This window comes from Equus asinus, chromosome 10, assembly GCF_041296235.1.
Source record: "Equus asinus isolate D_3611 breed Donkey chromosome 10, EquAss-T2T_v2, whole genome shotgun sequence".
Classification (NCBI taxonomy): domain Eukaryota; kingdom Metazoa; phylum Chordata; class Mammalia; order Perissodactyla; family Equidae; genus Equus; species Equus asinus.
Window position 1 is genome coordinate 104,718,298 of NC_091799.1, and position 12,059 is coordinate 104,730,356.

Consider the following 12,059-nt stretch of genomic DNA (forward strand, 5'->3'; position numbering starts at 1 on the left):
AGCACATCTCTCTAATGGATCTCCGATGATTTCTATCTACTAGTTAGATGTTCCCCATTATGTCCCTAAGGTTACATCAGGGTTGGACATAGTATTTCCATTCCATGGATAGGAAAGTAGGAAAAACAGCTAAATTGATTGGCCCAAGCAAGAGACTGAAAAATTAAGACAAATGTTCACAGGTTCAGGAATTTTTACAGTTCATATAAACGTAATCTATTATTTATTATTGAGCCTTAAAACTCAATTCAAAGGGGACTTCCACTTCTAGCTATGGTGGACTAACATGTATCAGACTGCTTCTTCCATAGGCATCAGAAAGCTATCAAGACAAAAAAGGATATGATGGATGAAAATTTCCAGAGCAAAGGAAATCACAGAAATGAACTCAACATCCAGTGGTACTTTTCTCCTCAAGGAATTTGATGAGTCAGAAGCAGCTGACAAGAAGCCAAGTGGCAGAGTGGAAAGTAGTAGGCAAGCAGTTGAGAAACTGAGCAAAGCTTTTGGCACTCTGGTGGGGCTGGGAGATGGAAATTGGAACTGAAGGCCTGGCAAAAAGGAGAGGCCCTGGTAAACATCACAGGACTTTCATTGAAGCCACAATAGGTCTACTCTCTAGGAGTAAAAACTAACCTCAATAGACCAGTTTAGAAAGACTGCCCGCCAGGTCTGCATCGGCTCAATCCCAAAGTGGGTTAAGATAAACTGCAGCTACCCTGTCTGCCAGAAATAAAAGATAATATCATCGGAAGCTTTATTCTGTCTGTAAGTTTTTCGCAAACAATATCCTTCATTTCTTCAAAATTACCAGGAGTACCTGAAGATGAGATCAAATGATTGAAATCCAAAAGAATATACAAATAATAGAAGCAGACTCAGTGGTAAGCCAGATACTGGAGTCATCAGAAATGGAATTTAAAGTTATTGCGATGAATAGTTTTGAAAGAATAGCAGTTAAGATGAAGACTGTCACCAGAGAACTAATATATACAAAAATATGCATAGAGGGAAAAGGTCTAATTTACACAATTGGAATCCAAAAATGAGAGGACGGAATGAATGAGGCAGAATCAATATTTATAAATAAAATGGCGAAGAATGTTCAAACACTGATGAAAGACAATAAACCATAGATTTAATCAGTTCTAAGCCCCAAGAAGGACAAAAAAAAAGAAAAACACACGTAAGTACATGATGGGAATTCTATTGAAAACCAAAATTACAGGGAAAAGTATAAAAAGCAATCTGACAAAAACAGACATGTAACCTTCAAAAGAGTAATGAAGGACCAACAACTGTCTTATCAACAGAAATGACAGAAGCCAAAAAAAATTAGAATGAGAGCTTCAAAAAACTGCAAAATCACAACCGCTAAACTAGAATTCTATTCAAAATTAAAATATCCTTTTTGAAGAGCAAAATGAAGACAAAAATAGGACATGCCACTAAGAAGCCCACACTGAAACAAACAAACAAAGAAAACCCTAGGAGGGCTTCCTCAGATGTAAAGGAAATGTTCTCAGATGGAAAAATAGAAATAAATGCAAAAGGAGTGACGAATGATGCAAAGGGGACATGTGTTGGCCAGTAAAGCCCCAGACAATAAGCACAGGGCAGTGAGGATGAGGGCCCGGCCTGGTCAATAACAATGAAGAGCTCAGAATGGCAGCCTGGAAGAAACCACGGAGGGAACAGATGCAGGAACACATGTGTCAATGCTGTGCCGTGAAAGTTGGCTCCAATTCGCATTGCATTTGAACAGCTGAAACTCCGCTTCTCACCCCTGGTCCTTCTGGCTAGGTTCATGCTTGGGCCTCTCTGCTCTTGTCCCCTTGGCCAAAGAAGTTCACAGCTAAGCCCAGAGTCAGCGAGGTGGGTGCAGAGGTACTCAATGATGTGGGTGCAAGAAGGAAAATCATGTGGTCATTTTACAAGCAATTTATCACCATATCCACATGAACAAAATAAGTTTTGACTCTGTTGCATGCCCTACACAAAAGTCAGGTGGTCTACATGTGAGAAGCCAAAGAATAAAGCTTGTAGGAGATCACAGGAAGAACATATTCATGACTTTGGGCTAAGCAGAGATTTTTTCAGGAGTACACAAAAAGTGCTAATCCTAAAGGAAAAATATGGATAATTTGGACCTTGTTAAAAACATTGTTAAGAAATTCTGTTTATCAAAAGACACCATTAAAAGTATAAATGTCAAGTCATAGAGTGACAGAAGATATTTGCAATACGTATTTTCCATAATGGACAGTGTTCATACTCAGAATATATAAAGTATTCCCATCAAGAGATAAGGAAAAGAAAGCCAAAGTTTTAAAAATGCACAAGAGATTTGAATAGGTACTTCACTAAAGAGGTTATTCAAGCAGCCACTAAGCACATAAAAAGGTTTTCAATCTCATTAATAACCATTTTGATATGCCACTACACACCCATTGGAATGCTAAAATGAAGAAGATCAAGACCAGTGTTCGAATTTCCATAATTGCTTGTGGGCGAGTAAGTTTGCATAACCACTTAGGAAAGCATTTGGCAGTGCCTACTGACACTGGGGACCGTGTATTTATGACGATGAAGTTCCACTCCTGTGTAGAATCAGAGATAAATCTTTAAACCAAAAGAATATTCACAGCAACATTTCTCATAATAGACAAAAAGCAGAAACGCAAATGGTCTGTCACTAATGGAATGGATTAATAAGTTGCAGCATATCAACACAATAAAAATAAACCAATGCTATATTCATATGCATCAACAAGGATGAATCTCATAATTGCAATATTTAGCTAAAGACTCAGACACAAAATAGCACATACCTTAGGATGTCATTCATAGAAAGTTCAAAAGCAGGTAAAACTAACGGACGGTGTCCTGTGTCAGAAGAAGGGCTACCTTTGGGGGAGAGGGAGGTAATGATGGAAGCGGGAGCAGGGGGGTTCTGGGGTGCTTACTGTGGTCCATATCTTTTGTTTGAAAGATTAGTTAGCACATCCATCACCTCATGTAGTTAGAATTTTATTTTTTTTTTGTGGTGAGATTTTTAAGGTCTACTCTCTTAGCAACTTTCAAATATACAATCTAGTGTTGTTAACTGGTCACCACGCTGCACAGCACATGCCTGGAACTCATTCATCTTATAACTGGGGGCTTGTATCTTTGACTGTCTTCAGCCATCCTTCCCATCACCCACCCCTAGTAACCACCATTCCACTCTTGGTTTCTATAAATTTGATTTTTCAGATTCTACATATAAGTCAGATCATACAGTATTTGTCTTTCTCTGCCTGCCTTAGCACAATGCCCTCAAGGTCTGTCCAGGTTGTCACAAATGGCAGGATTTCCTTCTTTCTCATGGCTGAATAATATTCCATTGTGTGTATATATATATATACACACACACACACACATCATATCTCCTTTATGCATTCCTCCCTCAAGCGACACAGGTTGTTTCCATGTCTTGGCTATTGTAATGTGCTCCATATCTTGATCTGGATAGAAGTTACACTACGATGTTGACTGTGTGAAAACTCATTGAGCTATACCCTTATAATTTTGTACTTTTCTGTATATATGTTTAACCACAACAAAACTAATGTTAATGCAAAAAATAAGGCAAAGCCAAAGGTACCACAACAACATTTCAAAATCCTTTTCCCACTTTAATTAATGAACCAAAAAATGTAAAAAACTTGAGAGATATTTTAGTTGTATCCGCTCCTTTTCCAAGTAAGAAAACGGGGGTCCCCAGAAAAATGTGACATTCCATGCCAAGGTCAAGATCTTCCCAGACATAGGTGATAAGGACACGGTCAGCATATCAGCTGCTTCCCTCTGCTGCTCTTTCTGCTGCCCGGCAATGCTCATTCTCCAGTCTCCCAGCCACGCCGCAGAAACTACAATGAGCCCTGACTTGTTGGCTTGTTCTTCTTGAGAGGAACTTTATTCAGCAGAGCAAGATGTGAGCTGAAATATATTATGTCCATTACGCCAAAAAGCATGCTTAATGGACTCTAAGGTCACATCAAGTTTTCTCATTGACAGCAGTGCTATGGGGTACTGAAGGGGATCCAGACACCCCTCAAACTTCCACTTCCCTGTGATGGTCGCCTTTCTCACGCATTGATGTAGATTTATGTGGTCAGAGGGGAGGCATGTTCACTAGTCGGTAGTACATGATTCAATTTTCAAAAAGTAAATTGAAGATGAGTCCATGTTGTCATTAAGTTTAAAATAATGAGCTAAACTGTCCCTGAGCCCTAGGCCACCCAGATGCAGACATGAGCAAATGTGATGAGGTCTGGGTCTGTTCATAGGAAATGACACACGACTATTGACTAGGTTGATGAACTTACTCCAAACACGTATCTGTGCTTCTTGACTCTACCCAGTATGGAGAAAAGTTGTGCTGACAACTTTAGGCCCAATTAGCTCCCTTATTATATGTTTTTTCCATGTACCAAATGCTAGACTGCTAATAAAGGAAAGTAGATTCATCTCTAAAAGTTAGCCACTTATCCTTACTCATTGTTGGGATCATATCCAAATAGCCACCTAACTGGTGGAGAATATAACAGTATTTTGTTTACTTGGAAAGCAGGAAGTCAGCAAATATGTCAAAGAAGACAGTCTCAGATTCGCTAAGCCAATGACAAGTCAGGATTAACACACGGTAGCAACTCCCATTCACACCCGGTTGTCTCAAGGAAAACAAAACTCAATAGTGAATTTGACAATGAGAGACTTCCCTGGAAAATTTAATCTTTCAAGAAAACAAATCTGTGATTATGTAAAATCTTGCATATTTATTTATAATCATGTGGTCCTAAGAAGTGAGTAAAATTCCTGAAAATAAAGGCTTATTACTAAACTGCTACAGAAGAGTTTTATTGATTGGCACAAAAACAAATGAGCATACTTCAGTACACACTCACCCGTTCCAGTATCACAGAACAAAAATGGCTTTGAATTCCAGAATCTTACTAATCGTTTGTAGGATCCCACAACGATTTGAAAATTACAGCCCACATTTAACGTCATCATTATTCTCCAAGCACATAACTATTTTCTTTCCATGAGTTTTCCTATATTTCTCGGCAATTTAAAAACACTTTTTGGGCTCTTTTATGACAATTCTCACTGCACACCCAGACCTTGCATCCTCTGTTTTCTGACTTGTCGGAGCACATTTTAAAAAATTAAAAGTGTTTATATACCTTTACCATAACCACTAGTGTGAAAATTTTTGAAAAAGAATCTAGAAAATTATAGAAAATATTTGGGATATAGAAAACTCCAAAATTTCCTTATAAATACAAATAAGAGCATTATGAGCTTAAAGTGAATATTCTTCTTTATTCCAGCAAGCAGAATTCTTCACACACACACATGCACCAAACAAATTTGAACAGCTGCAAGAAACAGCTAAAAACAATGCTAACGATCCACAACTTGAGACCAGAGAATACCGTACAGGGAACAGCAAATGTTAAAAGGACCCCAATCTGTCATGTCAGTTGTGGAATAATGTTAGCATTGCCTTTTTTGGAAATAGAAATAAAAGAAAAGTGATCAAGTGGATATTCCTAAAATACAGGTTTATATTACCAGGATATAGATATTATCCACAAACTTCTCACTCTTCCTGGGTGGCATAAAATATGGAAAGCAGTCTTCATTCCCTTAGGTGGCAAAATATTGATCTTGACTGAGGTCTCAGAGTAAGACTCTGAGGAAGGATCACAAGTGGAAGACCGGAGTCCCTGGAAGCTGGTGGGCAGGATGCTGGCTCAGAAGACGCGTTACAAGACCTTCCAGAGGACCAAAGAAGAGGCAGCAGGAGGGCCACCAGCTGAGTTCTCACTTCCAGAATCCAGTCCCTGGCCCCCACACCCTCCAGCGCTCTCTCTCTCTCCTGGCCACCATCTGGCTGCAGTGGAGAACGAGGCCCTAGAATAGGAAGGAGCCACAGGATGGAGGAACCTGGGTCTCTGAGGACTGTGTGGAGCAGAGACCTCACCAACCTGTGCTGGACTGTGGTAATAAAGACCAAGTTACGGCTTAAAGCCTAAAGTGAACTTTAAACATAAAGCCATTGAGATTTGGGGGATAATCTACCTTATATTAGTAGATCCCACGATGTTTCTTAAAGTCCCTTCTTTCTCTAAAATTTAAAAATCTCCTGACTGTGTCTTTTTCAGAGTTAAGCCCTACCTCTCCAATGTTCTTTACTTTAAATGAATTAGTGCTGTAATAAAATTTTCTAAAAATAATTCTTAAAATTACAGGATTTTAGAGCCAAGTTAGGATTTATATACTCAAGTGTCTCCTCCTAATAAGAATTATATTTTGTAAAAAAATAAAAGAAAAGCAGAAAAAGTTATATGGGCTTTACCGTTGTGCTCACACTAGATCTGCCTATTCTTGAACTGAAACTGTCTAGTTATAGCGCAGGAATTTTAAAAAATAAATGTTAGTGACAAATACCTTGGTTCAGTAAGTATCTTATGGACTTCCTTTGAGTCTAAAAGTCAAACGATGTCACAGTAAACCTGAAGGACTCGATGTTCAAGGAAGTGTTTGGCAAACTCCTTGGTCAACTGAATGTCTCAAGACACCTTCAAATGGGAACCATCTTGGGAAGTCACACTTGAGCCTCAGAATCCTTGAACAGGATCAGACTGATCAGGCAGGGAACATCCAAGGCGCCAAGAGATACACCAACTCCAGGAGTTCATACCTTAAAAATTTGTGCAGGTACTGGCGGCTGCAGGGTGACCAGGAGAAGACCCCGTTGCGTCCTGCCAATGTAGGGGACATTATGTTGCCCTCAGACTTTTTGCACACGTTCCCTTCTCCATCATGGACCATGCCAAAGCTACGAGAGAGAGAAATGGTTCTTTCAAAACAAAGAACAGTTTCGGTTATCTCATATACTCTAACAAACAAACGTCAACACGGTGAAGACTCCCCTACTTCCGTATGCTAGTCAGGCAGAAACATAAAGTCCTAACAGTCAAATTGTGGACAAGAGTCATGTGTTCATAGTTCTCTCTTGAAGAGCTACCATTTGCTGAGTGTTTGAAAGTGAACATCAATATCAAAACAGAGCACATGTCCAGATATCTGCTAAGAGCAGATGTTTTAATTATAAAAAACCATTTCAAGTGGGGTGTGGAGGGCAGTTCACTTGATCTCCTGATAAAGTTGACAATGTTCTATACTACTTCCTTCTCTCTGTACTCTTTTCTGTTCACCAAGGGCTGTGAGAATTTCCAGGTGTTTGTCAGGAATATAGATGCTGGCTCCCCAGGTGAGTTTGATGCTTAACAAATTTGAGAACTACTAAATACCTACTGCAACTCTTGGTGGTGCTGACATTTGTCCCTACACTGACCCAGTGCTGCCCCATCTCATGTTAGGCCTGTACTGCTGGAGGTTGTAAGAGCTGGACAGTGTTTGACCAGACTCCCTACATCCCTTTGGAGGAAGTAGCTCCATGGAACCCCAATGGGTGGCTATGGTTGCATTTATCTGGAGGCATTGTTTGAAGGTACACCTGTTACTCTTGACTGACAATCAGATCACTTTGGGGCTCCAGCCCTGGCTTAGTATATGGGGACATCTCAAGCTGCAGTGGCTGTGGGCACTCTTAATAGGGTCCTTTGCAAATGTTCAGCTCCCACAATGCCAATCAGCAGCCCTTACTGTCACTTGATAAAACTGGAGCCCTGCCTCTATAAGAATCCCATTGACTGAGTAGCTACCTCTTCCCACCAACTCTGCTTCTTCTTAACTTCTTAAGGCTTTGGGCTGTCACTGTCATCTTCACCTACCCAAGAAGAGCACAACTTACTGCCTTAGGAAGAAAGCCTGGGGGATTTAGCAGCTCTATAGGACTCCAAAGATTCTCCATTAGGGCAAATATATTCTTAGAGAGTTGAGCCATTGTGGGATGTTAATGTAGGGGACCCGCCCAATCATTGCATGGGTTCCTGGAGAGTGAAGTTTCGAATGAGTAGGATACAGAGGAAAGTGGAAAGGCAAGAGAAAGAGAAAGCAAGGACAAGGTGGTTACTGGATTAGAACATTCTGCCATCAAGTATCCCATGATGAGTGGAGGGAGGGCAGCAGGGGCAGAAGGCAGCAACAGTAGGGAAATAAGTTCCAAAAGTGGCACAGAGACTCTGCACTGGTTGTCAAGGCTGAAGACATATTTCCCCACTTAACTGTTTTGCTTAGAGCTGTTTAATAATATTAGTAAAAGTAAAAACTAACACTTGTAAGCACTCACTATTTTTCAGACAGGATATTAAGCATGTTACCTATATTTTCTACCTTAAACCTCACTACAAGCCTATATGGTAGGTATAATATAATGACAGCAAGACTGAGGACTGGAGAGAGCCTAGCCCTGGGTCTCAGTGTCAGGACTGGAACCTGACACTCTGATGTCAGAGCCCAGGCGGGACCCACGCAATAGTGTAACCCGAGCATGATTGAAGGGTGTATCCAAGGAAATCTGGCCTGCAAACATTGTCAAATTTCTGCAAAATTCCTGCTCAGTACCAAGGGTGATGTAGATGCAGTCATTTCAGCCTCCACCCATTCTCTGAAGTTCTATTAAAAGCCATCAATCAAGGCCAGGGTAAGCATATGGCCGAGGAAATGTGTCACCGCTATGGAAAGTATTCAGACTGTAGTCACATATGGGTGGCTGCTTGGGGAGAAAGTGATAAAAACGAAATACCAAGGTACCCTCCCCTGGGTGGCCCTTGACCTAAATATGAAGAAGACACATTATGGTCCAGCAAGTTCCCCAGATAAATTTGCTACCACTTCTGCCTACATTTCTAAGGAATTCAAAGCACCTGCGTACCAGGTCTGGGGATATCTTGGTCTTAAATTTTTTCCTCTAAGGTATTTTCAATGACACTTTCTAGCATTGATCACCACCTCTGCTGTACATCAGAATATCTGAGAAATACAGTGCACAATGTGGCTACCCAAAGCCCACCTCAGTAGATTTCCGATTTAGTAGGTTGGGGGCTGGGCTCTGGCATTTGGGTGTATTCCAACCCACTAAGGTGATTTTGATGCTCATCCAAATCTCAGCACCACTATTTTGAGGTTGTGTTTCCAAGCAGTACAATGCCCAAGTATTGTACTGTAATAGATGCCAGCACATTAGTATGAAAGCACCACATTTGATATGAACATTAATATAGTCATGGAGGAATGAATAGAACACATTTTGATGATAAGATTGGCATTTGGCAACCAAGAAATATAATTAATATTCAAGTTGTAGATACCAGACAACATTTTTTTTGCTTCCATAAAGCATAGTACTTTAATCAAAGTGGTTATCACCTCACATGTTAAAACAATAAATATATTTTTCTTCTTAGCTATCTCATAAGTTTCTAAAGGACAGAGATTCTTCTTATCCATGTTCACAGCTCCAGCGCTAGTGGACTTGCTAGCCCATAACACATTCTCCACCAGTATTTTTTGAACGAATTAAAAAACAACCTTCCATCTATAACACCAAATCAAACACCCAAATGTAAACATAGTTTCAGATGAAATTAGACTTGAGAATTAGATTCGGTGTCAGATGCTTTTAACATCTTCTACAGTATTTTCTTGAATGATTCGATTACATCAGCAAGTTTTTCTTCATTACTAATGATATACCTAGAATGATGAACAGCCAAGCATTTTTAGAGGTCGTATCAATTATTTCAGGCTGCTCAGACAGTTAAGGACACGAGAAACCCTTCAAAGAAACCGTGGGCCAGTGTCACCTGCATAGTAAATCACACCCTTGGCCTGATAACATGACCACACATAGGACCTGGCTGTCCAGAGCCCTGATGCAGGCTTAGCAAGCACACCCATCATCCCTGAGAGGCGGGAGGCTGATGCAGAGACAGCACTCAGGTGGGACTCCGGGGAGCGGGGCAGGTCAGACAACCGGAGACCGGGCTGTGGAGGTGGGGGACCTCCGTCAGGGTCCTGCCTCGGTCCTTCACAAGCAGTGTGATTTTGGGCAAGTTACTTAAAGTCTCTGAGCCTCACTTTCCTCACCTATAAAATGGGATATAAAACCTCCTTCATAAACTCTACAGAATACCCGACACAACGCACGTCACAAAGGAAAATTCAAAACTTCTCTTTCCCTGATTCAACTGCGCTCTTGGTCAAATCACTTAACACCTAGATGTCATTCGTATACATATGGTGGGCATGCATGTGTGTGTGCACATGTGTATGTGTGGGTTTTCCCAAGATTAATGAGTTCCAAAGACCTTTTAGACACAGAACAAACAATCTTAAGAGGAATGACAATAAATAAAATTGGTAAGAAATGCCCCTCCAGTCTGCTGGGGCTCCCTAGAAGGCAGTCTGACAATCAGTCACCAGACCAGAGGAGCTTTAAGGGCCTGATGTTCTATACATCCTTCGGATCACCCAGTGCCTTCCTGACCCAGCTGGAGGAAGCCGTTGACGACAGAGCACAGCCACAAACTGGGCAGCTGTCGACATCCCCATTAAATGCTTGAAAGAGCATCTAACATCACCAGCCAAGTGTACTTGAGATGAGTGGTGTTAGCAAGCCAATTCTGCTTCTTTCAGGAAGACCTCTGTCATCCTCCCTGACTGTGTCTCCTGCAATGCCTGCAAGCCCTCACTGCTTGATCCCTTGTGTGCTGTGTCTATTTTATCTTGCTGTTAGACTTTTGGAAAGCATAGGTCACCAGTCTTTTCATAGAATCCTATACAACACCTTGCTGGCAGAATGCAAATTATGCCCAGTGAATGGGTCCACAAATGCTGGAAAAGACAGGAGATGGAATGATAGATCATGAATACTTCTGAGCACAGTAAATATGTTTTAAAATTGTATTAATAACCTGCAATGATACTACAAATTAAGTTTCTAGGCCTATTTTACGTCCTAGGAATGCTCAGCTCAAATAATGCCACTTAAATTGTGTCTGCACACAACTGCTAAGAGGCTCACAGGCTCTATTGGTTCTGCAGACGGAAACCTGGGTACAAGGAGAGCACACGATGTGCCCTGGTCACTGTTAGGCTGTGGGAGAACCTCAATGTACCTGAAATCAGCGTCCCAGGGCCCTACCCAACAAATGGCATGACTTCCCTTAGCAAGCGGGAACTTTTTAAACGGATCCATGTCTAGCTGACACATTTTCCAAAACGTGTCGTTCAGCCTTCAATGTGTCTGTGCTAATTCTTCAACACCTGCATCTAGCAAACCACATGTCCTGTGTCAGGTGATTTAATGTAACCAAGACACTCTCCCTGCACCGCCAGCTGAAGAGCAGTCCTGACTCAGTCCTACGTTCCACAGGAGAACACATCCTCGCTTCTGTTTCCAGCCTCTCTTTGACCCTTTTCCAACACAAATCGAAGTGCTGGTTCTTAGAAATTTCTATTTGTAGGTTAGATTCCCCCTTATAAACCACAAGATATCTTAAGATGAAAACAAGTGAACTAAGTAAAAGAAATTGGCTGGCAGTTACCTGAAATCTTTCTTTGATTTAAGGATTAGAAAATGGATGACCAAAGGGCACGGAGAAGCACTCCTCCACCCTGAATAATGCCCTCTGAGTGTAAACAAAGCTGAAGAAATGAAGTGGACCTGTGAAACAGGATATTTTATATCGATGCAATAGATGTAAAATTACTTTTCAATTCTTAAGGAATAGAACTTAAAAACTTCTCTGTTTGGCACTCATTGCCAAGGATAAGGTAAAGGCATGCTGTTTATGTTACGATGTTTGATCCTTATATCAACCTTCTTCAAGAATAATAGTTATTAAACAAATGAACTGAATAAATGTGTTTGTCCCCAATTCAATTCAACTATAATTCATGGAGTTTGATTACTGAGTCTGCTATGCCACAGCCTCTCTCAGTTGATGCAGTTGCTACAGCTAATGACTCATTGGAAATACTCTTCATTCATTCATTTGGTCTCTCTCTGACTCATCCACCCTTCCATTCATTCATGT

The 12,059-nt window shown here is 40.8% G+C and overlaps 1 protein-coding gene across 3 annotated transcripts in view; it reads right to left on the reverse strand.

The window, feature by feature from the left end:
* ADAMTS16 (ADAM metallopeptidase with thrombospondin type 1 motif 16) overlaps positions 1–12,059 on the reverse strand; it is a 156,080-nt gene that overhangs the window by 93,713 nt on the left and 50,308 nt on the right. For all 3 annotated transcript variants that reach the window (XM_044779502.2, XM_014828468.3, XM_044779500.2), the window contains exon 9: positions 6,755–6,892. In XM_044779502.2, the coding sequence (XP_044635437.1) occupies positions 6,755–6,892 (138 nt within the window). The remainder of the gene's footprint in view (positions 1–6,754; positions 6,893–12,059) is intronic.